A 27,749-nucleotide genomic window follows, 5' to 3' on the forward strand; every position below is an offset into this window, starting at 1 on the left:
TGAATCGATAATCCAAAAATGGAAGCGCAACTTTATAGAAGTCACGTGCCAGGTGCAGTATTTTCCAAGATTTGAATCCTCCTGATCGACCACAACGGCGACGTTGGCGAGCACGGTGAGATTGACATCATCGACGACGACGAGAAGCAGCAGGACAGACTAAATACTACATGCGCCAGCCAAAAGCTTCTTTCTAAATCATATAGCTATGATGACCTCGACAAACGCATTCGACCCGCTCACCATCAATCTTGAAAAACAAAAACGCGCACTCTGTGCACTTCTGCCTCCCAATTCCTTCCATATCCAACATATAACTGAAGCGAATACACCAAAACACGCTCTATCCACATTATCTCGACTGCTAGCTGTTCCAGCTCTCACTCTGACAATCGCCGATCTGTTCAGACCTCTTTTGATTGATTTATGCGCCAGATGGCTTCACGACGATGACGATATCGAAGATAGGTTCATCGCGTTTTGTCTCCTCATTGAGCTTCATGAGGAGCTATATCCGTGCGCTTTTTTATCGCACTTGTGTTATTCATCTCACATCTGGTTGTAGATGTCTATACGCTTTCTTGCAAAAACAATGTCTATCCAAGGGACCACTTGCTTTCATAGCTGGGGCTCCTTCTGTTGCTGAAATTGAAACCATTCGTCTGCACCGCATGTTGCTTGCATATTATCGCCTTCTCCGCGCTAATCGTCTCCTTCCCAAGCATCTGCTATGGGACGGGTCGCTATTATCCAAACTACTCTTCCCGCCTCACCCTGATACAGGCGTACGATTACTTGCTGCTCGATGCTATGCATCGCATGTTAGTATGGCAGAAAGCGAGCGCGAGAAGCTTATCACCCATGTCCTCGGCGAGTTTTGCAGCGTTGATTGTCCAATTAACTATGCTCAGACTATCGACGGGACTGTCGTTGATACTGACGGCTGGCTCGTGCCTACATTGGAGATAAAGCGTATTCACGATGCACGCGACGCTATTCTCGAAAGTTCCGATTTTTACTCTCTTGACTTAGAGGATGTATTGCAGCATCTCTCGGAGGCAGACCTGAGGTCTGTTACCTTCTATACTGTTGCAAATATGAACCTAATGCTTCTGCTAGTCCCTGGATTGCTAATATCCATGGTTTATTGATGCTCAAGTCATCTCCAACCATGCCTTCTCCTGCAGAGATTATTGCAACGCCTTCCGCTATAAATGCTCTCCGTGAAATTGCGACACACCTTTCTCTCCGCTTGCCTGTCCTCCTATCTTCTCCACCATCCTCAGGCAAATCGCTGTTCATATCCCATCTCGCTTCCAGCTTACATCCGACGATACCAGTCAACGAGCTCATTGTGACCGTTCACCTAGCAGATACGTCCCTCGATCCTCGGGCCCTTCTCGGCTCCTACATTTCCTCACCAACACAACTCGGAACTTTTGAATGGAAGGATGGTGTACTTGTGCGCGCACTGCGTGAGGGGCGCTGGCTGGTGCTTTCTGACATAGATCGTGCTAGCATGGAAGTTTTGGCCCTGCTGAAGCCACTTGTCGAGAGTATGGGCCTTGGGAATTGGATTGGACATCGCGCAGGTATAGAGGTCCCCGGAAAGGGTCGCGTTGAGGCGCGTGAAGGTTTTGCACTTTTTGCAACTCGATCGCTTGCTGTTGGGCACGGAAAGAAGGTGCCTGCCCCAACATTTTTTGGTTCCCATAAATGGCATGAAGTGATAGTGGACGCACCAGATGCAGAAGAGGTCAGATCTATCATGGAAAGCAAGTTCCCGAAGATTGTAGGGGCTGCTGGGGCTCTTATCAAGCTCTGGGACGATGTACAGGCACTCGGCTCAACGTCATCTTCGCGTCCTGTCGGGCTACGTGAACTTCAGAAGTTTTGCCAGCGAGTTGAGCGCCTCCTGCCGTCCAGCCACACGGTGGATGTGGACATGGATAATGACACCCAGTTATCACTCTTCAACATCTTTCCCAATCCCAGTCTTCGTGAAGAAATATTCCTCGAGGCCCGTGATGTCTTTTTCGGTGCGGGTGCTCTCACTGCGTCTGCGCGTGCACACTCTGCGCGGGTTTCCTCTGTTATTGGGGCACACTTGGATCTGGATGCAGAGCGGCAGGCTTGGTTGCTTTTCAGACACACATCGGATTTCGAAGTTGAGAAAGATGTCAATGGAGATGTGCTCGCAGCACGCTGTGGGCGCACGCGTCTCCCCGCTCGTCCCATGAAGGGCATGAGCACTGGTGCATCCTCACGACCCTTCGCACTGCACAAGCCAGCTCTGTTACTCCTCTCGCGTATCAGCACTGCACTCGCGCTGTCCGAGCCCGTCCTGCTTACTGGCGAGACTGGTACGGGTAAGACGAGCGCAGTAACATACCTTGCATCATTATTGAGACGTCCACTTATTTCCCTGAATCTCTCGCACCAGACGGAAGCTTCGGATCTTCTGGGAGGCTTTCGTCCTGTCGATGCACGCGTCAGGGGTAGCGAGTTAATGGAGCATTGGAGCGAGTTATTCGGAAGAACATTCAGCCGCAAGCGAAATGCGGGTTTCGAGGATGGTTTGAGGAAAGCTGTGAGAGAAGGGCGGTGGAAGAGGGCTGTTGGTATGTGGAAGGAGAGTGGGAAGATGGCAAGGGAGAGAATTCGAGGCAAGGTTGAAGGAGATATAGGGTATGTGTTGAGTTTAACTCGGTTTCCTCCATTTTTGATCCCACTTCTTAGGGAGAACGACTCTGACGCACCAAGAAAACGAAGAAAAGTCGAGGCCGAAATGAAGGTTTCCGAAGCGGACTGGGAACGATTTGAAAAGGATGTGGATGAGTTTGACCTTCAACATGCACAAGGGAAAGGTAAATTCACGTTTGATTTTGTGGAGGGTCCACTTGTCAAGGCTCTGCGCGCTGGTGATTGGTATGTTTTATGTTACATGCAGTTACGCTTCTCATGATTTCCAGGGTTCTACTTGACGAGATCAACTTGGCGAGTCCTGAGACGCTGGAGTGTATCACAGGCCTCCTGCGCGGTCCAACAGCCTCGATCACCCTCACTGAGCAAGGCTCCCTGTCTGCTGTCCCACGCCATCCTGATTTCCGTCTCTTCGCATGCATGAACCCTGCTACTGATGTCGGCAAGAAAGACCTCCCGCCCACCATCCGTACGCGCTTCACAGAAATTGATGTCCCTCCCCCCGACGCAGATCGTGAGACGCTCCTCAGTATTGTTTCGCAGTATATCGGAGCAAGTGCGGTTGGTGATAAAGGTGCTGTGATGGATGTCGCAGAGTTCTATATCTCTGTCAAGGGTGCAGAGCTGGCGGATGGCTCAAACAAGAAGCCACATTACAGTATGCGCACCTTGGCGAGAGCCCTGACGTTTGCTGCAGATATTGCAGGGTCGTTCGGGTTGCGACGGGCGCTTTGGGAGGGGATGTTGATGGCATTCACCATGGTGTTAGACGGGGGAAGTGCAGAAACTGTAACTGCCCTTGCACAGAAGCATATCCTTGCTGGTGTCCGCAATCCTCGATCGTTGCTTGCCAGGGAACCCAGTTTTCCTCCTGGGCGGTCTATAGAAGAATTCATCAAGTTTGGACCGTTTCATCTCGAGAAGGGACCACTCCCCGAGGACCCCATGGAGGAATATATCATGACACCATCGGTCGAGAAGAAGCTCATTGACCTCGCAAGAATCGTTTTGACTCGACGCTTTCCCGTGCTCATCGAGGGCCCTACCTCAGCAGGCAAGACGAGCGCAGTGGAGTACCTCGCTCGCAGAACTGGTCACAACTTCATCCGTATCAATAACCACGAGCACACTGACGTGCAGGAATACCTCGGCTCATATGTTTCTGATCCTGCCACTGGCAAGCTCGTATTCAAAGATGGCTTGCTTGTCCATGCTCTCCGACATGGACATTGGATCGTACTGGACGAGCTGAACTTGGCACCTACAGACGTGTTGGAAGCTCTTAACCGGCTGCTAGATGACAATCGGGAACTTGTCGTTCCGGAGACACAAGAGGTCATCCGCCCACATCCACACTTTATGTTATTCGCAACACAGAATCCTCCTGGCCTATATGCAGGGAGGAAGGTTTTGTCCCGTGCCTTCCGAAATCGTTTCCTCGAGGTTCACTTCCAGGATGTGCCTCAAGCAGAGCTTGAAACCATTCTCTGCCAGCGTTGCCGTATTGCGCCTTCCTATGGCCAGAAAATCGTCAGCGTGTTCCGTGAATTGCAGAAACGTCGTCAGTCGAGTCGCGTTTTCGAGAGCAAACAAGGTTTCGCAACTCTTCGTGATCTTTTTAGATGGGCCGGTCGTGATGCAGTGGGTTATCAAGAGTTGGCAGAGAATGGGTATATGCTACTTGCGGAACGTGCACGACGCGAAGACGACAAAGTGGTAGTGAAGGAGGTCATAGAGTCTATCATGAAGGTTCGCATCGACGAGCGAGCGATCTACGACATTCATTCCACAGTGGGGGATGCACAGACCTTTTTAGGATGCCCCATACCGCCAGACTCACAGGTTGTCTGGACGAGTGCGATGCAACGGCTCTTCGTCCTGGTGTCACGTGCCCTGCGGTTCAACGAACCCGTGCTTTTGGTGGGAGAGACGGGTTCTGGGAAGACATCTGTCTGTCAGCTCTATGCAGAAGTCGTGTCCAAGCATCTGTATGCGCTAAACTGCCACCAAAACACAGAAACCGCAGACCTTATCGGTGGCTTGCGACCTGTACGCAACCGTGCCTCAGCCGAGGCCAACATTATCCGTGATGCTCATACGATCCTTGAGCGTGCAGGCATTGACGACATACCTTCTGATTCCCAACAACTGTTGTCCCGAATAAACACGCTCCTGAAGGCAGGCAAAGATTCGGACCCGTCGTTCCTGACTCCCTTACGCGAAATTCAGGAGAACCTCAACCGGATTTGCTGCTTGTTTGAATGGCATGATGGGCCGTTAGTCCGCGCAATGCGTGAAGGACATGTCTTCCTTCTCGATGAGATTTCCCTTGCCGACGATTCTGTTCTAGAACGTCTGAACAGCGTCCTGGAACCTGGCCGCACGATCGTGCTTGCAGAACGTGGCGGTATTGATGGTGATTATCCCGCCATACATGCTTCCAACGAGTTCAAGTTGCTTGCTACCATGAACCCAGGCGGTGATTATGGGAAGAAGGAGCTATCTCCTGCTCTACGAAACCGTTTCACGGAGATTTGGGTACCAGCAGTAACCAGTCAAGCGGATTTGCGGTTGATTGTTGACTACTCATGGAAGCACGACTCCATGAAGCCGTTCACGGGTCTGCTCCTGCAGTTTACAAACTGGCTTCGGGATAGAGTTCACGATCCTGCTATTTGCTCCCTGCGAGATATATTGGTAGGTCTCCCTTTCGTTAATGTCAGCCAATCATACTAATCGGTATTTTTTAGGCTTGGGTGACATTCGCTAATGCTGCATGCTCTGGCAGTGCAGAAACGTCCATGTTACCAGCGGAAATTTTCGTATGTTGGCGTTGTCTGTTCAAGCAATTTGGTTATTGACAACATCCCAGCATCACGCGGCCCACATGACTTTCCTCGACGGTCTTGGATCCTTGCCACAGCTAGCTTCCTACTCGTCTGATGCGCTCAGCCAACTGAGGAATGATGCCATTGAGAAGTTGCAGATGCTCGTGCCATTCAAGGAAGCCGATAATTCATATGCTTTTGATGCATCAAACTTCGTGCAGCTTGGATCTTTTGCCATCTCTAAAGGTCCATTAAAATCAGTATTGCATAACTTCAATCTGCAGGCGCCGACTGCTCGTGAGAACGCAATGCGAGTGGTCAGGGCATGTCAGGTTTCCAAGCCGGTCCTCCTAGAAGGCAGTCCAGGCGTCGGAAAAACCAGTTTGATCACTACTCTCGCCATGCTTTCAGGATATCATCTCTGTCGAATCAATTTGTCCGACCAAACAGATCTCATGGATCTCTTCGGTTCTGATCTTCCTGTTGAGAATGGCTCTCCAGGAGAATTCGCCTGGAAAGATGCCGAATTCTTAACAGCCATGCAAGAAGGACATTGGGTTCTCCTTGATGAGATGAATCTCGCACCCCAAGCTATCCTCGAGGGACTTAATGCTGTTCTGGACCACCGGGGTACTGTATATATTCCCGAGCTCGGGAGATCCTTCGACCGGCATCCCGCTTTCCGTGTCTTCGCAGCACAAAATCCACTCCAACAGGGAGGAGGTCGCAAAGGACTTCCAAAATCTTTCATGGACCGCTTCACGAAGGTTTACATCGAGGAGCTATCCCCTGAGGATCTTCTTCTTGTCTGTCAAGAGCGTTTTAAGGGTTGTGATGAGGACATCCTACGTGCCATGATCACATACAACAACCGCCTGAATCAGGAAGTTGTACACAAGAGGACTTTTGGTCGCGACGGCAGTCCTTGGGAATTCAACCTTCGCGATGTTCTCCGCTGGGGAGAGCTATTGCAATCATCGCCCATTTCACACCACCCTCGAGATTTCTTGCGAGCCATCTACCTCAGCAGGTTCAGGACTCTCGCTGATCGTAACTGCGCTCAACGATTGTTCGATGAAACCTTTTCTACATCTAGCCCGACTATCCTTCACAATCCGCATCCTATCATATCATCGTCACACTTCCGTATCGGGCACTACCTCGTAGAGCGGCGTAATAATACCCTTAGCCTTCGACCCAGGTGCCTGCTACAAGCGCACTTTGCTACACTAGAAGCCATTGGGGCATGTCTCTCTAGGTCGTGGTTAGTCATTGTTACAGGACGACACGACAGCGGTAAGTCAGAACTCATCCGTATTGTCGCTGATCTTTCAGGGAATATCCTGCATGAGATAACTATCACGAGTTCTACTGATACCATGGATATCCTTGGAGGTTTCGAGCAAATGGATCATCGTACCCGAGTACTTGCTCTCGTTCAAGATATCATCAATTACGGAGAAAGTCGTTCCAAATACCTGTCTAGCTGTACCACCGATCACCAGACTTATCTCTCGCTTCTTCTCGGGTTATATTCATCACCTCCTCTATCCTCCAACTCCCTCCTCCATTCTGCGGCACAAGTACTATCGACCTTCGCTGACGAAAATTCTACGGATGAAGCACAGGCCTTACTGCATCGCGTTCGGCAATTATCGTCCGTGGTGACATCCAGTGGCCAATTTGAATGGGTCGATGGACCTCTCGTACGCGCAGTCAAGTTAGGGCATTGGGTAGTTCTGGACGGCGCGAATCTCTGTAATCCTTCCGTCCTCGACCGACTGAACTCTCTTTGTGAACCTGGTGGAGTTCTCGTTCTCAGTGAGAGAGGATATGTCAATGGTGCGGTACAAACGCTTAGACCGCATCCCAACTTTCGTATGTTTATGACATCTGACCCTCGATATGGCGAGCTATCGCGTGCGATGCGAAATCGTGGTATTGAAGTGTCATTGGCTGCTTCTTTATCCTCAGAAGACGAACTTCGCATCCGAATTCATCATCGACTTCCTAGGACCATCTTAGGCACAGGTCCTCCTTTCGCCATGACCTACGAGCTTGCACGCAGAGGAATCTACCACACCCATCGCGGGGAAAGTAGCGACTCGTGGCCATCTGGGTTAGTTGAAGAAGAGTCTTCCACATCTTCGTTGATCATTCTGGCACCGTTCCTTCGACCATCCAAATCGGACCTGCGCGCTATGATTCATTTCATGCTAAGGACGATCTCTTTGGATGTGACTTCTTCGTTGCGGCGCTTTATGAAGTTCGCAATGCCTTCGTGCTCATCACAGTTTATTTTGGACGGTGCCATTTCCTCGGGAGCTTTCAAGCTCTTTACTGAGTGGCGAAGAGATCTCCTCACTTCCCGAGTTACGAACGACGCTATTACAGCTCTGGTTAGTGTTCGCTATATCCGTGCTAGGTCTAGTGCACGTCGCACTATTTGCATGTACTTAATACGTTTATTGGAATATAGCCAATGGATACTTTCATGGTCTGTCCGCCATGCAAGTTCTGCAGTCATGAAAACGGACATCATCCAATACACTTGATGCTTCTTCAAACTTTGAACTTGATCGCCGCAATATTCATCGATGACACCGAGCGAGCCGAGATGCCACAAGAACTGCACGGCATAGGTGCGAGCAAGATAACTTTACCAACACGCCAGCAACACCCGACATATCTACGACTGTTAGATGCTATTCATGAAGTTTTGAAAGAGGCGCGTAGAACGGCTGAGGAAGTTTTCAACCAAATCGTCAGAAGATCTGAAGTTCAGGTTAGATTTCAATTCTCTAGTCTCATACTAATCGTTGTATTGAATGATCATCAGCTGGTGGACCTTGAACTTGCCCTCAAATTACTTAGTATTTTCAGGCAACTCCGACGATCAGGAACGGGCACATATGTCGATTACTCCTCGATACAGGCATGCTCTAGGTCAATCGTAGCCGCATTACAATTACGGAGCCCAACATTTGAACGTCTCGCAAGTGTTTCTGCTGTATTAGATGAGGCAGTTTCCCCCACCTCTGGATTAGGTTTGACAGAAATGTGGACGCACTTGTTCGCGCCAATGACTATGGAAGTATCTCTTCCAGAGATCAGAAGGCTCGAGCATGCCTCTGGGCAACTACATGAAGGCTTAAATCAGCACGGTACAATTTTTTTTTTTTGCGTTCGGTACGTTCTCATCAATCCCAAATAGTCCATCGCAGGCAAATTCTAGATGTCTTATCCCTTTACACCCTTCCGCTTATGAGCACAGTATCCACTGACTTGGAGATAGAATTAGCACACACGGTGAAAGAAAAGGTTTAGTTCAACTATTGCTCCAGCGTGCACACCGCTGAAGTGAAAATTCTAGGTTACGTCGAATTTCCAAGGGGGCAACAATTCTCTCAAACGATATGCTTCTCCTTCTCTCCTTATCTGCGAATTGCTCTGGTTGAGTGACATTCGTGAAGCATCATCATCGGTAAGTTGCGATTTGGTGCCCCTTGCAGGATATCCAGGATGACATCTTATAGACCGTTCCTCCTGCCATGAAACACTTGATTGACGTGGCATGTGAGGAACCACGCGAGGATCTCATTCGCTTTGCATCGTATCAGCATTTCATATGGGCACATGACGCAGGAGGGGGAGGTAAGGGCACCACTATGTCCCTTAACATGCGACTGAATTTTTGATTAGTTCCCACGCATCTCTTGACTGCTTTGCAGACTGGATGGCTCGCAAGTCTGTGGAATTCAGGCTTAACTCAGGCAGTGAGTGACCGTAACGTAGCCTCTGCATGTTCAGTGACTTACGAGATCCTGCCAGGAAATTCTTGATGGACCGGATGTCCTCCTTTGTCCGACTCTTCTTCGGGCCTCCATAAATTTGAAGTATAAAAACTTTGTTTCTATCTGTATCATGTGCTCATCCACCACATAGCCAAGCGCAGAGCGTTTCACTATCTTCCCTCGCAGGGCACGAAGTTTCTGTTCGTCGTCACCTACGGCTGCTCTCTATGCAATGTGTTGTTCATGAGTCGCGGGTACAACAATTGTCGGCATTCATGTACCAATGTATTCTATCTGTAAGTGAAGCGGTGGCCACTATCGCAATTCTTATCTAATCGCCCATCAGGTGGCATCCTGCTTCGCTTCATCATTTGATGATATCAACTGGCAAGCCATGCTCGGATCTGCCGTCAACAGCAGCGCCTTCCCCATGATAATGTTGTCTCTCCTCGAACATTCCAAACACGAGCCCTTGAAAGCAGCTATCCATCTGTTTTTGCGCCCCAACCTCATACGGTTCGCAACCGACCACCAGCCACGAGACATAACAGCGGCTCGCTTGGGACATTGCTATATTTCTCTCAGTAGAGTGATCCTCAACCTATCCATTCCTGATCTTCCGGTAGACCCCGCAACCGTGATCCGTCGTTTAGCGGAATATTCGCAAGAAGAGACTGATTTTCTGTCGACCCAGTCGTCTCTCCATAAAGCATGGGAACAACGAACCGCTGGCAATCTATCCAACAGTGTCATACAATATCTCGATGTTTTATCTGAAGCCGAACACAAAAATCTACCACTGGGTTTCTCAAACCTTCCTCGACGACCTGATGGTAACCGCATTCACGCATTTTGGTCCGAGGTTTCACAGTTTCAAAGTCAAGTCATCCAACCCAACAAGGTTGATGATTTAACTGCCATTCTCGAAACCGGCGATCCTTCTTCTTTCGCGCGTGAATCCGTGATGCAGGAATCAATATCTGGGTTTTGTCAACGGATGGACGATCTTTACCACGACTTTGAAGATATTGCAAAGATTATTCGCCTAGCGCTCCTCCTCCTCCGTTTCGGGATCCGACTTATTCGCTGTTCTGCGCAGCAAATGTCCTACGCACAGCATGCTCAACAGAACATAGTTACTGCTTCACTGGTGACATATCCATCTCTTCGCAGTGCGCAACTGTTGCAGACGCAACTTGAACGAGGAGCTGCATCCGGAGCATCTCCCTCTGACCAGGTCCTACTGCATGTGTCAGCCATAGGCCTCCGTGCTGCTATATCAGGCCTCGCTCCCTATGCTGCTGCTGTTCATGCGGCATATGAGCAAGCATTCAGGCTCTGGACTATGGACCGCACTCGCCAAAATGAGAAGGAACACGATGACTCGTCGCTATACAGACGTAGCACCCTTAATCACGATGCCTCCACGGAAGTTGAAGCGGAACAGGAAGAGTTTTTGGAGCTGTTCCCAACATTTGAGGACGCACTCGCTAGTCCTGACGGCATGCCCAACAAGATTCACGAAAAGCCCTCTGAGTTCTTTAGTGCTTACGCGGCCGAAGCGTTGTTGGGGATGCACTTCGGACTCACTGGAGTCACTAGTATCGGTATCAGTGTTGGAGGTCCCAATACGTGGTTTAATTCATCTCGTCGGTCGGTTTTGAAGACGCTCCTCGACAATCGCTATCCTACTCTCCCGGACACCCTTGATGATGAATCGTTGCACGAACAGCTTTCTTTAGTCCACGATCATCTTCTCGCGCTGAAGTCTCAGGAGCGCCCTACTGGTCAGCTGTTCAACTTCTATACTGACGCGAACATAAGAGAGGCGAAGAAGGCCCTTGCAGCAGTGGACTCCCTTAGAATACGGTTGATCGCGCTCGTCGAAGACTGGCCGGATCAGATGGTTTTACAGCACCTGAAAGACCGTTGCGATGCGTACCTGGCCCTGGACATAAACAGTCCCATTGCCAAATTGTTGTCCGGCCTGGAGCAAATCATACTGCAGACAGACGACTGGGAAATGTACGCACACCGAGGAAATAGCCTCAAGGCACATCAACAAGAGTTCATAATGCTCGTTGTAGAATGGAGACGCTTGGAACTGTCGTGCTGGAAAGTGCTATTACAGTCTCAATCTGACTCGTTCACTAAAGGAGTTTCGGAATTTTGGTTCCGATTGTATGATCTCACTGTGCGCGGCACCCTTAGTGCAGCTCAAGAAGATGAAGGCGCAGCTACTGGAGCTCTCCAACAATATCTCAGGCAACTGCCATCGCTCCTGGACGACTTCATGCGTTCCAGCGCTCTGGGTCAATTCCAAGTCAGGTTGGATCTCCTCGGGACTTTCAGGGTCATCGTCGGTCATATCGCGTCTACGTTGGACGGAGGGCAGCGCAATGCCCTTCAACGCGTCGAACTTGTCTTGACGTCCACTCGGAGATACTATCGATTGTTTGCAGCCCAGTTAGCCGGATCTCTAGCGGATCAAAGAGGAGAACTTGAGAAAAATGTTCAGGCATTCATAAAGCTCGCCAGCTGGAAAGACGTCAATGTTCAAGCTCTTAAGCAAAGTGCTCAGCGAACGCATCATCAACTCTACAAGCTAATCCGCAAATTCCGGGAGATCCTGCGTCAGCCCATTGCTGAGCGCATACTGCCGACATTCGCTGGTGATGCAGAATGCACCCAGTCAATAGATGTTCTGGGTTACTCGGGAGATCTGCTCCCCATAGCATACACTCTGGAGCGTGGCAACTCTCTTCAACCGAACGAAACCTATTTCACACCATCTCACCTTGCCAATTTAAACCAGACACTCGAGAGATTCCATAGGCTTATGAACAGTCGTATTCGGGCTTTCCTGCGCCGACGTCTCCCTCATCATGTTGACCAACTTGCGGTCGAGATCATACTTACCGCACGAAACCTAGCAGCAGAAGGCGTGCCCCCAGGTCTTTCCAAGGAGAAACGAGAAAAATATGTGAAGGGCCTGCTGGTTCGCAAGAGGAAGGCTTTGAGTGATCTCTTGAAGGAGCTCAAACGTGCCGGTCTCGCTGCCAATGTCAAACCCGGAGTGCTCAGCGAGCTCAGAGATGAAAGCTGGATACGAGAGCAACCGTCGATGCCTCCAGAAAGTTCCATACATGTCGAGAAAGGGGAGTATTACTTCGACCGCCTTCGTGGTGCTCTTTCGGCAGTCAGAGTCTTGGTTTCCGATCATCACTCGGACATAAGCACGCGTGATTTGCTTCGAGGTATTGCCTTTGTAGAGTCTGGTTATTCCTTAGCTCTTAAGGCGAGGTCTTCGTAAGTCAACAAATTCTTGATGACACCCTTGCTTACCGTGAGTTTCCAGGCTGTCAACAGCTTTTCAATGTTTCATCGACATCAGACGGTGCGCCGAGCGCCTTCACACCCTCGTCGAAGCCCCCCTACTTGTCACCAAAGGATTCTCCCCCGCTCGTCTGCTGCATCTATGTCAAGCACTCGGCAACGCCGTGCATGCTTTTGAAGAACTTCTCCAAGGAATTCGCCTTTTCATCGAGATTCAGGAGGACCAGGGCGCCGCACCATTAGTCATGGTTGAGGTTCAATCAGTTTATGCCAAGACACTAGTTCTTCGTGACCGTGCTTCGGAAGTTTTACAAGGAAGCCAGCGCGCAATGCCTATGGTGCTACCTGGTGGTGGGTTGGTTCCTTACAGACATGGTCACAAGCTGATTATTTGCGCAACAGTCGAACACGCCACTGTTAAAGAAGCTGACGAACATTTCCGTGCCATTCCCGACTACCTCCAAAAGATGAAAATGACGGAACCACGACTCAGCTACATATTGTCTCCTATCGAGCAATGGCTCCATAATCAATACGTTTCTACAGATGCCGAGACAACATCCGAAGCTGCAGAGTCATTGGCTGCGGATGTCATCATCGAGACGCTCTTGGTGACAGTGCAATCCCTCTTGAAAAGATGTCCGGAAGGGTCTACCGACGAGCCTCTTGATGATGAAGCCCAGGATAATTTCATCCGTGAAGATTTGCGCACAATTTCAGGCTTCACTCAATCCTTAAACCTTGAAGTCCTCTTGGAACGGCTGCATGTCATGACGACCCATCTTTCCTCCCTTTCACAGTCCGACATCCAGGCAAGCCTTCGGCGCCTCCTCCCCTTTCTTCAGTGCTACATTTCTTTCGTGGGAGAACACCTCATGGTGCACAGTCAATGGACAAAGGCCCTCTTCAAGCTTGATTTCATCGTTTCCTCTACCATGCATACTATCGCTAGGCAAGGCTTTTGTTTGCCCCCGGATGCAACTGATTCGGGTGACGCCGAAGGTGGCACCGAGACTGCCGGGGGAGTGGGCCTAGGTGATGGAACGGGAATGGAGAACGTCAGCAAGGAGATCGAGGATGAAAGTCAGGTTGAAGGATTAAAAGGGGATGAAGGTGAAGCTCAAGATGAGCAGGGGCACGGGGCTGATGATAATACTATTGAGATGAGCGAGGATATTGGTGGGGAGATGGAAGATGTGCCAGACGATGGAGATCAGGACGGGGATCAGGAAGATGATGACGATGAACAGGAGGAGCCGGATGAGCAGCTGGGGAAACTTGATGCAGGTGATCCGAATGCAGTTGACGAAAAGCTATGGGGAGACGAATCTACGGAATTAGATTCTGCAGATCAGGACCAGGTTCCCCAAGACCGCTCAGATTCGCAGCAGGAGGAATCAGAGATCGTAGCCAAGGAGCGCAACCAACCAAAGAAAGAGAGTGGAAAGGAGAAGGAGAAGGAGGAAAAGAAAGATGGAACGATCGATGAAAAAGGCGAGGAGGTCCAAGAAAGCGAGGAAAACAAGGGCGAAGAACCCGACGAAGATTTGGAGGCCCCAAATGCAAATGGTGCGCCCATGGACGAGTACATTCCCGATGCCAACACTTTGGATCTGCCCGATGACATGGCTCTGGAGCCTGATGAACAAGGGGATCAGGGAGGACTCGAAATGGGGGATGAAATGGATACAGAGTTGGACGAAGATGAACAACACGCCGATGAGATGGAGGAAACAGATAACCTTGGAAAGGATGAGTCTCCGGGGGATGTACCAGAACCTCAATCGCAAGAAGACCAGCCGCCGGATCAGCCTCCCCAAGCTACAGACCATGATGCAGACAATGTAGAGGAAGACGTCGAGGAAGGCGCTATTGCTCAGCCAGATGTTTCTCCTGGGAACGGAGATGCTGGGAACAAGGACAATGAGCCACAGGCCAATGATGGTGCACAACAAGGGCAGGCAGGCGACGCATCTGGTGAGATGAAGGACGATGCCACAGCACCTGAACAGAGCACCAACGAGACCTCTGAAGAATCAAAGTACGCCGCCCATTTATCCATGCAGAAACCTGTATCTGAACTTGTGACCAGACCGAGAGATGATGCTGAACCCTCGAAACCATGGTCTTCCACTGACACGGCCACGAAACCAGGTACATCAGCGGAGGGCATGCAGCATGGTGGAGCCTATGCCCGCCAACACACCGAACTCTCCACGAACCCTATCCGTAACCTTGGTGATGCACTCAAAGAGGTACAACAGCGCTTCGAAGATATCCTGGGCGGTGGAGAGTCTTCCCCGTCCGCCGCAGACCAAGCTGCTGAGCAAATCGAGTATGCTGATGCGGACGAGGAGATGCAGGCTTTGGGTGCAGCGGGCGAGGAGCAGGTTGCGAAGCTGAATGAGCTAAGGCTTGTTGATGAGAAAATAGAAGCAGTCGCACTACCCATGGATATCGATGCTCCCCGCACGGATGAGCTTACACCACCACCACCACAGCCATTGACTGCATTGCATGCGGAGCCAGTGACAGAGGGTGCACGTCCAGACATAGAAGGCGCTATAACTAAGTTGGAGACGCACTCTGGTGCAGACCCCGAACATGTTTCCTCACGCCGTGATCCTTCGTCTTTACAAGCGGATGTCGATGAAGATATGGAACAATCCAGTCCAGACAGCTCCTTTGAAAACATAGAGGCAGCCCTCCAGACCTGGCAGGATTCAGGCTATACCTGCGAAGATGCTGAATCTCTTTGGCGGCTTTACACGTCCCTCACACACGACCTCTCTTACGCTCTTTGCGAACAACTGCGCCTTATCCTTGCACCCACCCTGGCCACTCGTCTCAAAGGCGACTACCGGACAGGCAAAAGGCTCAACATGAAGAAGATCATCCCTTATATCGCCTCTGACTACACCAAGGACAAGATCTGGCTTCGGCGCACGCGCCCCAGCCAGCGCGAATACCAGGTCCTTCTTGCACTCGACGACAGCCGCAGTATGGCAAGCTCCCGCAGCGTACATCTCGCTTATCAGACACTTGCCCTCGTGAGCAACGCCATGGGGAAACTTGAGGTCGGCGACGTTGCAATTGCCAGGTTCGGCGAGGGCATGGAGTTACTTCATGGCTTTGACGAAGGACCATTCACGGATGCTGCTGGTGCAAAGACGCTCGGCGCGTTCAGATTTGAGCAGCGTGCCACGAACGTCCTGGATATGGTAGAGAGGAGCCTCGAAGTGTTAGAGATCGCCCGGGAAAGAAAGGCCACCGGGTCGGCAAGTGCAGGTGAACTATGGCAACTTGAGATCATCATTTCGGACGGTATCTGTCAAGATCACGAGCGTTTGCGGCAGGTGCTGAGACGGGCAACAAGCCAACGCGTTATGATCGTGTTCATCATCATCGACTCACTGCACTCGACCTCCACTTCTGGGCCAGGGCAAACACAAGACGCTTCTGCTGTACAGAATTCGATCGTTTCGATGAATCAAGTCGCCTACACGATGATCAACGGGCGCATGGAGCTTCAGGTAGAGAGGTATTTGGATTCTTTCCCATTTGATTACTATGTGGTGTTACGAAGCGTTGAGGCGCTACCTGAAGTACTGTCAGATACGCTTAGACAATTTTTCGAAAGGATCTCCGAAGAGTAGAATACTATATGAACGATAACAATTGAGTTCTACTTGCAGTACTGGCGCGAGCAGCTTTTCAGTTTTCGGAGCACCCCCACTGGTGTTGTGACCGTCTTTGAGGGCCTTTGCAGCAGTTGTAAATGCTGCAAACTTGAAAGTGTCATCGGCCACCATCTGCAACCTTGCCGTATCATAATACAATGCTTATCTCCAGGTTGAAGCCGAGTAAAAGCATAGTCAACAAAGGAACTCACGAAGGTAGAAAACAACAAAGAATGGTGAAGGACGCTGTAAAATAAGAATGCCTGGTACTACAATGCCCACTACACTAGCAAATACCTAGTAGGAAATCTGATAAGTCTCACCTAGGCCTAAACCTTCAGTTACTCGATTGTGCCCACACCTTCCGTTGGTAATCTAGTAAAATGGGCACAAAATCCCAGAGGCCGAAGTCGGGCCAATAGGTATTCACCATGTGAATCTGTGTGTTTTCGCAGCACTGTGAGAGGTACGGATGAGTTTGTTGAAGACAACGTTTTGGATGAGGCCATTTTCACCAACGTCAAGAAAGAGAATAGCCACTTCTTTGAAATGGGAGATAGAGGACAAACAAGCAAAATGCATAGAGATTGGTGATAGGGAGGACGAAAGACGGAGAAGGAACAGAGACACACCTGCCACTGCAGAAAACCACTCAATCGCTTCACGCCACTCGTGCGAATGAAAATGTCGAGCGGCGGACTGCCCCCAAGCGAAGTCATGAGATTTTCCTCGATAATTTGTTCTGTGATCAATCTGCGTGTATTGATTAGCATGAAACACGGAGTGAGAGAAGTTGAAAATTAAAACAAACGGCCAAGGAAATATCTGTGCTCACGAAGAATCAAAGTTCTCTTTATCAAGGGCCTGCTGCACAACAGTTTGTACTGCCAATGTCATCTCATGGCGCGAGGCGTATGGTGCGCAGACATTTAATATTGCTCTGTCGGAGTATGTTTAGAATAGAAGACGAGGGTAGAGGGGACATACCTGTTATTCTGACGCGTCATTCCCTCCGCTTTATCAATTGCGACTTGAACATGTACAGGTAGCAGCTTGCGATGACCAAGCACGTTGAGGCGTACACCGTACTGGCTTAAGAGGGCACTGAAGAGTAATCGCAGGCAGTGACGTCAGGCGAGCAAGCACTTTAACTGCAATGCATTTAAAATAAAATCTCACCCATTCTGTGCTATCTCCACGAGCCTCTCTTCTGCTAGTTTCATGAGCGCGTCGACCTCGTCAGGTGGTCTATTGAAGTTTTCGATCGCAAAGGCGTAGACCGTGACACAGTGTATATTAAGACGCATGCATGTCTCTAATATCTGTAGCCAATGTTAGGGGGTCTCCATGGCTGAAGCAGGATCAAGGGATGTACCTGCTTAAGTGTATGGAACCCGTCTGAATGACCGTCAACCGCGCGGCGGCCAGTGAGACGTGCAAAGCGGCGGTTACCATCCATTTCGAAGGCTACATGACGTGGAATAGGGCCCGCAGAAAGCACACGGAGGAGCAGAATCACGAGTTGTGCCTTGATGAAGGCGAGCAAGGACACTGTCCAGCCCAGGATCCCGGGCCATGTCATTGCGAAGTTCGAACGTGGCTGCAGAAGGCAATACCGTATGAGCACAGCCACATACAGTCTATTTCTTACGCGGTCTCTGATAAGTTATCAGTTCCCTTCCCTTTTGACGTTCTCTAGTTCTTCTTCGTCGTCTTGCACGATGACACGCCCACACGATGCCGATACATCAGCCACACCCGAAGAGCGACTCGGTTTACTCTTGAAAGTTGATGACGCTATCCAACCTGATGTCGAGCAGCAACCCACTTCCCCCGCCATCTCACACAAGCGCAAGCGTTTTGCTGGATTCAGTATTCTCCTCTCGCTTATTCTTTCTGCCACCCTATTTGAACTCTGGCCCCGTACTCAACATGACACGAGAATTGGCAGGAACGCATTGTATTCGAATGGAACGCACGAGTTCAAGAAGACAGTGCTTATGGTGTCGATCGATGGTCTTCGTGCGGATTATTTGGATCGTGGATTCACGCCGCATTTACTAGATATCAGTCGGGAAGGTATAAGGGCAAAGTACATGAAGCCTATTTTCCCCGTGCGCATTCCCTTTCGATTCTTTGCTCTAACACTAAACACTTCCCTCTCTGCAGACTCTGACGTTTCCGTGAGTCATAATTTGTTGAAGTAATTGATACATATGAATGACATTTGTTTCAGAAATCACTGGTCATTGATGTAAATATTACCCGTATATTGCTCAACATGAGCTTATGCTACATCTAGGACTGGCCTCTACGCTGAGTCGCACGGCATCATTGCGAACGTTCGTCATTTACCACTTTCTTCAACTGCCTGGCATTCTCACATTGGCCATGTAGAACTTCTGGGACCCCGTTTTCCAAGACACATTCCATTACGCTCGTGTTGAATCCGCGCAGAACCCGAGCTGGTGGCTCGGTGAACCTGTCAGTACCCACCGAATTATTTTTGTATGCCCGCTTAATACGTTTCCTTTCACCTCTTGTAACTTTGCACGTCCGTCTCGTCGCTTGACTGACACATACGTTGGTCTCCCTGTCCTCTGCATTTCCTGCCGTTTGTGCAAATTAGGTGTGGGAAACCGCCGAACGCGCAGGCATCATCACCGCAAACCTCATGTGGTCGGTTTTTCTCTGTAACTTAATTTGCTCTTTATTCACTTGACCAGGCCTGGTCCTTGGTCTACATCTTCGGGCGCGAACTCTACATATTTTCTACCTTGGGAGGTAAGAGTATGGTCTTGAACTCGAAAAAGTATACGATGTGATCTGAAGTGGAACGCAGAATAATTACGCTCTTGAGAAGAAACTTTCCAATCTCTTAGAGTGGATTGACCTCCCCCTGGAAGAGCGGCCGCAGCTTATTCTTGGTGTGTTCTTGCATCTATTTCATTCTCTCCTTCTAGACCAGTACACGTCTTTTTCTCTAAGCCGACCGGTGTTTATTTCTTCTGTTTGTCATTTCGTCCTCTTCAATTTCGTGATTCTCTCTTGTGACATGCTGACGTCATTGTTTCATAGGGTATGAACCGTCGCTAGACCAAGCTGGCCATGCAACAGGGCCAATGTCCAAGGCCGTTAATGTAAGTATTGCGTCAATTCCATTGGTTGATGTACTTATTTTCATTTTCAAAACTTGCTACTTACTACAGATGACTCTCGCAGCTATCGATCTTTTCGCTCGGAACCTAACCCAAGCACTGGGCGAGCGCAACCTCACGCATATCGTTGATATCATCTTCGTCAGTGACCATGGGATGATGGACACCAGCCACCCGACTTGGATATATGTTGACGAAATTGTTGGTCAGTCGTGGAAAGGTGTTACCAGGGTGGATGGTAAGTAATTCCATCATATAGTCTGTTGCTTGCCGGAATGTTTAGACTAAGTGGCGGATTGCTTACTCTGCGCTGTTCAGGTTGGCCATCCATGGGCTTACGCTTCGCTCCTGGCACGAACGTGACCGAGGCCCTTGAGCGTCTGTGCGAGTACACACTTTCCCACCCGGATCAGTTCGATGTGTTCACGACTGAGAGCTTCTCCACCGACCCCGGCACCTCCTTGGTAGACCTCAACGTATTCAACTACGGTAAGATGTCTGCAGGCACAGTGGAGCCTATGCCCGAACGATACCATTTCTCCCACAATTACCGCATCGCCCCTGTGTGGATTGTCCCGCGCACAGGCTACGCGCTGACTGACCACACGGACGGCGAAGATGGAATGTCAACTGGAGTGAGTTCACCTTAGCGTATCTGTAGGTCATCGAGCTAACACATTGCACCTTCTTAGAACCACGGCTATGACAACGAAGACCCATCGATGCATGCCATTTTTGTCGCACACGGGCCTTTCTCGCAGGGCGCGAAGGCGGCTGTGGTCGCACGAGGAGAGGATGATGGCACAGGAGAATACGTGATGCCAGGGTTCCAGAACGTCGAGATCTACAACCTCGTGATGCGATTGCTGGGCCTCGACGCTACAGATACAGCTACAACCAACGGAACCGCTGGATTTTGGGATACATTTGTCTTGCCAGATGCTTGAACTTCATATATATTGAAGTCGAGCTGCTTTAGATGCTTTAAATGCTATCATTACTCGTCACATTACTGGATGTTGATACCTTCCTGGATGTGCTACATATGCATTATATTTGCTACCCTCCCCGAATAATTAAATGATTTGACATGATGGGATTGCAATCAGGTATAAGATCTACACCATGAGAACTGGAGAAAAATCAATACAAGGGAAAAGCATGGAGCTCATATATACACCACTGCCTACTCAAAGCCGGTACCAAGCATTAATGTGCTTCCGCATCAAACACCATGTGATTACTTCCGATGTTCATATGCTCGCCAGTAGCACTAGGCACGTATGCAGCTTGCGGGACACCTGTCTCATCCAGTCCTTCCGCAGCCTCGATAATCTCGTACAGACGCGATGCAACTTCGGGTGGAGGCACACGCCCGCCAAGGATATCGCGTGCAGGTACAGGTGATCCGTAGAAGTCGCGGTTAGCGTCTTTCCGCTCTATAAGAACAGTGCCCTCCAGCGAGAGACCAGCGAAAAGACCTGTGGCAAGTATCAGCACATCATGTTAACAATTACATTACGGTCAAAATGAAAATCGACCAAGATGAAATATAAGATATCTCACCCTTCGATTTTGAGTATGAGAACATGGGTGCAGGGTGAGCCAAGGTGGCCTGGACGCTCCCGCCAGTGCCGATAGGGCCCGCTGAGGCGCTGATGTTTCCGCCGATGGTGACGTTTCCGCCTATGCTGAATGCCTTGACTGCATCCTCGCTGTTCAGTACGATCACAAAATCTGTGATGTCCGCGCCGATTTGGAGGCCCCACCCGAGTCCACCGGTTGCTATGCACGAGGGCGCAGACCATGATCCGTCCGGGAGCCGCGCGATGACTAGACCAGAGCCAGCTTTCCCGCTGAACATGAATCCAGCCTTGAGCACTTGGAATACGGCGAGACCTGAGCGCATTAGTGAGTGAGAGAGGGTGAGCTGAGATTGGATGAATGTCACCTCTTGCACGCTGGAGAACGGCTGTAGGTACTGAGTTGAGTGCAGATTCGGGATGATTGGGGTTAGCTGTGGCAGCAAAGCATTCAGCAAGTGATGTTGTCGATGTCGTTGGAAGGAATATGCGCACCAAGGAAACTCTCAAGGATCTTTGCTGCCTTCTCAGCTTCCCCGGGCAGCGTGAATCCTTGCACGAAGTCTCTAGAGCCACTCGCCACGCGCGAGGAGCCCTCTTTAACGAGAGCCGTGGCCTGAATGCCCGCCTTCTGTGCGCCCTTCCTGAATTTGTCTAGCATGGACATGATGAGAACTTAAGGAAGATATCAAGTGTGTCGTGAATTGCTTATACTAATAAGTAGTATTATCAGCCTGCGCCAGCTCGGCCAAGGCAGTACTACGGCATTTTACGTAACAGATACACGCTCATCGTTATCCGTGGTCACGCAACTCGCAACAAGTCATGGAAACTGATTGGGTATGGGTATGATTGTGCTATCATTAACAAGAAGTCCGTCCAGAATGTATTACCGCCACACGTCGTTCAGGGTTGTAATGCCAGACATGCTCGTTGTGAACTCATTATTGGGATCAGATTCCCAAGTGATGTCACCATTGTTGACGATGATGTACTTATACTGAATTTGTGTGTTCGCTGGAAGAGTGACGGCCGCTAGGACTTGGTGTTAGTACATGTTGCACTTGAAAAAAAAGATTAGACGCACTGCTCCAGGTTGGGTAGTCAGCTGAGGACATGAGAATAGCATTGGTGGTGCTCCAGTCAGTCAGAGCACCGACAGAGCCAGTCAAGTATATGTTCTCTATAGGTGGCAGAATTGAATAAACTTGGTCACGTCCGCTGCATTGATCAACTCACGTCCCACGACAGTAGTAGCGTTGACGTTGAAGATAACTGGAACGGTTGAGGCCTTGCTAGTAGAGCATGCGGGGGAAACTGAAAGACCCGCAGCACCCCAACTGGCAGATGTTTTACCAGCCCTTGCATTAAACGCAGTCAACGCAGATGCATAGCTCCACGTAAGATCGAAAGCACTGGTCGGTGTGCCGTCGCTCCTGGTATACTGCTCAGCCAGTCCTCCACCTGAGGGAGTGTACTTCGCAGCTGTAGCAATGAAACCGTCTGCGAAATTCTTGATCGCTGTTGTGAGGGTGCTATAAGTTGGAGTCAAGGAGCTGTAGGTCCCTGGCTTGATGCTTGCGTCGAACTGCTGGAAGAAGGGGAAAGAGACATCTGTTACCGTCAGCAAGCCTTCATTACTCCACACGATGAGGGCATCGTAGAGCTGCTCGGCAACTGCAAAGGATGCCAAGTACCACGGCTACGGACAGTTGAGAAATAAGATCAGGAATAGGATAAAAACCTTACGTTACCACCCTGGTACACATCCTCAGGGTACCGTCCAGTTGCAACAGCCTGGTCGGCACGTATGCCAGCGTTGATGCCGTATATCTCACGGAAAGAGTCGACATAGACTTTGAGGTTGGATAGAGCAACATCAGAGCAGGGCTGGAAAGTAACACCATCGCAGCCAGCTTCAACGTCAAAGACGTGAATGGATGTCAACACTGTGTTCGCATCTCTGCCAGAACGGCCCCCTCCGGTGTTGGCGGTCATGAAGCCAGGTGATGGGTTCCAAAATGACTATTGAGATGCTCGCTTTGGGAAAATTACTACATGAAAGACTCGCAGTACGCACCTGGAGGAAGCAGAGAATGTTGTTGGCCTGAGTATTGTATCCATTGACAACTGAACTTTGGCCGATCGCAGTGGCAAGAGCAGAGCCCTGACGAAGTGCGCGGTGCTGAACAGCGCTAGTAAAGAATGAAGAGGAATCAACCTCCTCCCACAGGTCGAAGCTTAACCGTTGTGTGAGTCTCAGGACAAGAGTGCTTGAATTAAGCAAAACTCACGTCGTCTCGTTCCAATTGTTCATGATGTAGTCTAGGTCGAGTTTGATAATGGGCCAAAGGGAGTCGGTGACGTATGTCTCATTTTTGTTGGCAATAAGCCAAGTTGCATAGGTGATCATGGCGGTTGAACGCAACGCAGGACCATCTGTTTTCCTGTTAGCGATAGTATGCAACTACGCATTTATTATACATACCACGCTGGGGACGACCCCAAGCCCCAGTGAATGCAGTCTCATTGATGTTGAACTTGGGCTCGCCTAAGCCACCAGTGGAGATAGTTCCACTTGGGTTGGGGACCTGCTGTATGTTTGCTTCGGCGGCAATGAAGTCATTGATGTGACCACGCAAGGTGGTGTCTTGCCCGGAGGTGTACTGATCAATGAGCATTTTGAAAACGAGCGAAGAGTCCCGAACCCATGTGTACAGGTAGTCTGGATCAGTGGTGCTAGGACTGGCGATGACCACGCCGGGCTGCATGAATCTCGGTCAGCAGTTCAAATACTTGGTATCTTCAGAACCCACATAAGCTCCAGACGACTCAACACCACTGGAGCCGATGTTTGCAAGTACACCAGCTTTGGCAATGGGGGACTCAGTACTTATATACGAGTCCACCGTACTTGACTGGCCAAACGCTGAAGCGCAAAGCCCAAGCGTAGAGGCAAACCTGAGGGAGCGCCACATATTGACCTGAGGGGAAATGGTCTGCAAAAAGCTGCAGACCTCGTCTTTATAACTCCAGTACGGAATGTACGATGCCATGCAAGAACCGAAGAACGATGTCAGGCAAATGATCGTGGTTACATTCGAGAAGGTCCGCGGTCAACTTATAATCAATAAATTTCAGGCTGAGCTGGCCAGTTTGGGGCCACTTGGCTTATCCACAGCGCTCCATATGAATCATGATATAGTCAAGGAGCGCATTCAAATGGTTGTTTCTGCAGCGACCAACCGTGTGAAAACTTGATTTACATGAATCTGTATAATTACGTACGTCTACGTCTCGCTCCCGGGCCTAGTCAACTGCCAGCGGAACTTAGAACTGAATGATCTCATATTTCCATTCTGCGATTCCAATTGGCGGGTTTCTGGACCTTCCACCACTTTGAACACTCGGCATACAGAGATCATCGATCAAGGCCCTGGCATAGAAGTCAGTTTCATAGTAAGAAGTAACGACTATCGTCATTCTTTTTCATTGATGATCTGTCTAGCTCAGTCTTGATACTTTCCACACAAGTATTGCAACTTGCGGATCGCGACGAGGCACCGATTCGAGGACTGAACTCCTTCATATGTATATATTTAATATGACATTGTTAGACTCAGTCCATCTCCCCGATCAGAGGTCCTGTCTAAAGCAATTCTGCAACTTATAATTGTGGCGATGGAGGGAACACAGGGCGAAAACCTAATCTTTATCGGTCAGCTCTGGGCAGACCGTCGTTCGCCTCCGTACTTTGGCGACAAGCTCTCTGCCGTTGACTTTACCAGCTGCTAGCAGACTAAGCCACTGGTGTTTTCAGGAAATCATTCGCGCCATGCCCCAGCTTAGATATGAAGAAACTCCATGCAACTACAGCTGTCTGATTGCCCGGCTCTTCTGTAATGGTTTCTGCCGACGAATCACAAGTGTATCTAATCCTGAATTCAAATCAAGTGCAGCTCGGCAAGTTTCAAGTTGGACTAATCTTACACATCGACATGAGCTAGTGGAAATTCCCGAATATCCACAACGTCATTGCTAGTCCAAAGACAACTCCCATGTGGAGGTCAGACATCTGTGTCGAATTCATCTCCCATATTGGGTGGGTGTTGTGCTCTTTACAGCTCCGCTTTGCATTCACTTTACACGATGACAGCCATCGGACACTCCCGAATGACCACAACTGCACTGATCCACAGTCCACTATATGAGTGGTCCGCCACAGTAAACCATGCAGATTCAATAGCTATAAAACCCTTGTCAAACCCTTGTACATGACGGCGGTTGTAAGTCTCTGATCACTTAGAATGAACCCTCTCATCTTCACCAACGCTTTTGCATCGGTCCATATCGGTGTCCAAGAATGTTTTTGCGGCAAACCGACGGTCGAAGATCACGATTTTTGCTTTTGCTCTCCTGGCTGTGCTCGCGCCGATTCATTGCGCACTCTAGGTGGTCAAGGTGACTACCATTATCGCAACGTTATGCAGAGGGCATGTGCCAGCCCGGCTGTTCCACAACATGCGCTCTCGAGGCACAAGTCGGAGCACCAGCTTCGCAGTGTTTCTATCTCGAAGCGCGCTTCTGCGTTGCAGCAGTCTTCACGTTCCCCCAAGCCAGTGAAGACCCTCCCAACATTGGAAGAAGGCACGACCACTATTGTTCCCCAGCAGCCCTTCGAACCACGAAATGAATCCGTTGACACACAACAATCTGATCCGCCTCAACGGACCCTCAAGCGCTCCTTGCCCTCTAAACCGGGGCTTAACAAGGGCATTCGTAATTCAATCTTCGCAATGTTCCGTAAAAAGATTCAACAGACTGTCCCGCCGAGCACGAAAATTCGAAGAGAGTCGTCGGTTACTGGAGCTATATTACAAGAAATGGAAGAAGAAGAAGCCGAGGAAGAAGCTGCTTGGGGAAGACTTCAGGATCGCATGGAGGACAGCTCAAGGCCCCCTACCTTGGTTCACCATCAAGCCAGACAGACTACAGACACCCGACGATCACGCGTCATTCGTCGCTCGGCTTCGTTCGCCGGCTGGAACGGTGATAGGGGATCTGTGATGGAGGTAGTTTCTCAACTTCGTCAAGCGTGGAACGAGATGACAGACATCATGCCGGACTTTGACGAGGGCTCGGACGAGGAGTATTAGTGATCATTTTATTTTGTCTTTGAATACGCGGAGCGTGATATGAATATGCTACACTATGTACTATGTCACAATTACGATTACTTATTGCCTACTTATCAACTACTTATGCTATGACTCGAACAACGATATCTGTTCTGGCTTCACAATACCATGATCCTGCTGTTCCCATTACTATTGGGTGTACCAAGTTTCGATCGATTTACGTCGACTTTCGGCTTATTATATAGTAACACTTCTTCAAATCGCCTCGGATTCTGCCTATAAAGCGAGCACTCAAATAGCATAGATCATTCGTACGAGGTACACCTCACCACCGACTCTTTCTGTTGGGTACTATCATGTTCTCTGACCAGATCTCATTTTAGCCCAGCTCAGCGCACTTCAGGTCTCACAGCAGACCCTGCAGGCTCAAGTAATGATCGGATTTAAAATACAAATTGTTCGAAACGAGATATGTCATGAACGCACTATGATTCGAGAATCATAGGTTGCTCTCGAGTCATCTCTCGTGATAGACTAATACAACCAGAACAAATTCAGCTCCCGATTCGCAGGAACTCACATTTTTGTTTTGTTTTTGGATACGGTAGTTATATCCATGCCAGCAGTTTTATGGAATTATGAGTCCTCCTGGTAAGCAGGGGGTGAACAGACATCGAAAATGAGCAAGGGCAGAAGCTTACACTTGACCTGCCCTCCTCAAGTACCAAAGGTAGAAATGGTCGCTCATGAACTTCCCCCAAGCCGGGTCCTCTTTGTTCCACGTGTCATAAGCCCGTGTATTGTAGCTAGTCGAACAATCAGCCGCCCAAATGCCAATTTTTGAATTACTTACGTCTGTACGGTTTTCACTAGGGCGACCTTTTAGCAATTGAATGGTTGAATGAACGAGCGGAAGGCGCTGGAGCGGTCTGCGATAGCTCAGGGTTAATTATATGTTGTTGGCTGTGAATTTTTGATTTGCTACTTGGTCCCCATAACTCTGGTCCCTTAAAACTATCGCATTGACATTGACCGCTATAGGGTGTTTGTCGTCAACGGGATGGAGGTAGTGTTCATTCCTACCAGTCAGGACAGTTTGAAGGCCCTGAAATGAGGTGTTTGTACCAGACTTCGTACCGGTAAGAGTCCCGGTCGCATAGATCATGGAAGAGAGTTCCTCCTTAAAGTATTTCGCAGGGATCGTGGTAAACCGCAAGGATACTAAACCGCTTAGTACATGCGCTCATAACGAGCCAGTAGAGCATGAATGGGGGTGCTTGCGTTCTCATTCTTCGAGCAGTAACTCATGGACGGCAGCAATCCGAGCTAATAAAACGTTTCAACCTGAATTTCTCTCAGCTCAAGAGTTGAAAGAAACCCCTTCGTAGTTTCATGGCTTTTGGACTATCTTCTTCCTCTATCTCAGAGTGAAAGCGCTAGAGGAGACCGTCGAGCGATGGATACCGTAGACAGTAAAGTACAAGGAACAATCTGCACATCACTTTCCGGAATCGTGTCGACTCCGCCAG

General features: G+C 49.6%; 6 protein-coding genes across 6 annotated transcripts; 3 read left to right on the top strand and 3 right to left on the bottom strand.

Moving 5' to 3' along the window:
* Window positions 1-87: 87 nt before the first annotated feature.
* On the top strand, window positions 88-16,500 carry HD556DRAFT_734454 (P-loop containing nucleoside triphosphate hydrolase protein). Its single transcript, XM_041311459.1, has 19 exons — window positions 88-516; window positions 566-1,069; window positions 1,120-2,688; window positions 2,740-2,928; window positions 2,973-5,400; window positions 5,454-5,525; window positions 5,576-7,930; window positions 8,011-8,316; window positions 8,371-8,695; window positions 8,746-8,852; window positions 8,905-9,015; window positions 9,068-9,185; window positions 9,234-9,307; window positions 9,363-9,427; window positions 9,477-9,621; window positions 9,672-12,634; window positions 12,684-13,012; window positions 13,064-14,702; window positions 14,754-16,500. The coding sequence occupies exons 1-19, from the start codon at window positions 209-211 to the stop codon at window positions 16,315-16,317; spliced, it is 15,171 nt and encodes a 5,056-aa protein (XP_041157266.1). The 5' UTR covers window positions 88-208; the 3' UTR covers window positions 16,318-16,500.
* Window positions 16,363-17,976, bottom strand: HD556DRAFT_1537850 (Decaprenyl diphosphate synthase-like protein). Its single transcript, XM_041309670.1, has 6 exons — window positions 17,717-17,976; window positions 17,521-17,663; window positions 17,329-17,445; window positions 17,177-17,281; window positions 16,974-17,094; window positions 16,363-16,798 (listed from the first exon to the last, which is right to left on the bottom strand). Exons 1-6 carry the CDS (start codon window positions 17,921-17,923, stop codon window positions 16,679-16,681), a joined length of 813 nt encoding a protein of 270 aa, XP_041157267.1. The 5' UTR covers window positions 17,924-17,976; the 3' UTR covers window positions 16,363-16,678.
* HD556DRAFT_1392556 (alkaline-phosphatase-like protein) lies at window positions 17,977-20,593 on the top strand. The gene is made up of 12 exons (XM_041303588.1): window positions 17,977-18,455; window positions 18,511-18,524; window positions 18,578-18,595; window positions 18,644-18,683; window positions 18,739-18,825; window positions 18,971-19,020; window positions 19,068-19,125; window positions 19,184-19,268; window positions 19,420-19,481; window positions 19,551-19,737; window positions 19,818-20,134; window positions 20,192-20,593. Exons 1-12 carry the CDS (start codon window positions 18,063-18,065, stop codon window positions 20,444-20,446), a joined length of 1,566 nt encoding a protein of 521 aa, XP_041157268.1. The 5' UTR covers window positions 17,977-18,062; the 3' UTR covers window positions 20,447-20,593.
* Window positions 20,429-21,981, bottom strand: HD556DRAFT_734551 (uncharacterized protein). The gene is made up of 4 exons (XM_041311460.1): window positions 21,578-21,981; window positions 21,451-21,516; window positions 21,066-21,398; window positions 20,429-20,980 (listed from the first exon to the last, which is right to left on the bottom strand). Exons 1-4 carry the CDS (start codon window positions 21,747-21,749, stop codon window positions 20,709-20,711), a joined length of 843 nt encoding a protein of 280 aa, XP_041157269.1. The 5' UTR covers window positions 21,750-21,981; the 3' UTR covers window positions 20,429-20,708.
* Window positions 21,972-24,060, bottom strand: HD556DRAFT_1242543 (glycoside hydrolase family 15 protein; the record flags this gene model as incomplete). The annotated part of the gene is made up of 8 exons (XM_041298292.1): window positions 21,972-22,117; window positions 22,170-22,265; window positions 22,322-22,784; window positions 22,832-23,107; window positions 23,163-23,322; window positions 23,377-23,521; window positions 23,571-23,847; window positions 23,899-24,060. 8 exons carry the CDS (start codon window positions 24,058-24,060, stop codon window positions 21,972-21,974), a joined length of 1,725 nt encoding a protein of 574 aa, XP_041157270.1.
* Window positions 24,061-25,389: 1,329 nt separating this feature from the next.
* On the top strand, window positions 25,390-26,238 carry HD556DRAFT_1446232 (uncharacterized protein; the record flags this gene model as incomplete). Its single annotated transcript, XM_041307050.1, has 1 exon — window positions 25,390-26,238. The coding sequence occupies one exon, from the start codon at window positions 25,390-25,392 to the stop codon at window positions 26,236-26,238; it is 849 nt and encodes a 282-aa protein (XP_041157271.1).
* Between the last annotated feature and the right edge of the window lie 1,511 nt (window positions 26,239-27,749).

The sequence above is a fragment of the Suillus plorans genome, assembly GCF_016647745.1.
Source record: "Suillus plorans strain S12 chromosome Unknown HD556scaffold_51, whole genome shotgun sequence".
In the NCBI taxonomy this organism is placed as follows: Eukaryota; Fungi; Basidiomycota; class Agaricomycetes; order Boletales; family Suillaceae; genus Suillus; species Suillus plorans.

Bases quoted from the DNA above. Each gene is read 5' to 3' on its own strand.
- HD556DRAFT_734454 (XM_041311459.1), top strand. From the start codon at position 209: ATGATGACCTCGACAAACGCATTCGACCCGCTCACCATCAATCTTGAA. The intron at 5,401-5,453 runs GTAGGTCTCCCT...GGTATTTTTTAG, and splicing joins GCTCCCTGCGAGATATATTG to GCTTGGGTGACATTCGCTAA. The intron at 14,703-14,753 runs GTACGCCGCCCA...ACTTGTGACCAG, and splicing joins GAGACCTCTGAAGAATCAAA to ACCGAGAGATGATGCTGAAC.
- HD556DRAFT_1537850 (XM_041309670.1), bottom strand. From the start codon at position 17,923: ATGACATGGCCCGGGATCCTGGGCTGGACAGTGTCCTTGCTCGCCTTC. The intron at 17,664-17,716 runs GTACATCCCTTG...CATTGGCTACAG, and splicing joins GGTTCCATACACTTAAGCAG to ATATTAGAGACATGCATGCG. The intron at 16,799-16,973 runs GTGTGTCTCTGT...TACCTCTCACAG, and splicing joins GTGGTTTTCTGCAGTGGCAG to TGCTGCGAAAACACACAGAT.
- HD556DRAFT_734551 (XM_041311460.1), bottom strand. From the start codon at position 21,749: ATGTCCATGCTAGACAAATTCAGGAAGGGCGCACAGAAGGCGGGCATT. The intron at 21,517-21,577 runs GTGCGCATATTC...TTGCTGCCACAG, and splicing joins GATCCTTGAGAGTTTCCTTG to CTAACCCCAATCATCCCGAA. The intron at 21,399-21,450 runs GTGACATTCATC...TAATGCGCTCAG, and splicing joins CGTTCTCCAGCGTGCAAGAG to GTCTCGCCGTATTCCAAGTG.
- HD556DRAFT_1392556 (XM_041303588.1), top strand. From the start codon at position 18,063: ATGACACGCCCACACGATGCCGATACATCAGCCACACCCGAAGAGCGA. The intron at 18,684-18,738 runs GTTCGTCATTTA...TTGGCCATGTAG, and splicing joins CGCACGGCATCATTGCGAAC to AACTTCTGGGACCCCGTTTT. The intron at 19,269-19,419 runs GTGTGTTCTTGC...ATTGTTTCATAG, and splicing joins GCGGCCGCAGCTTATTCTTG to GGTATGAACCGTCGCTAGAC.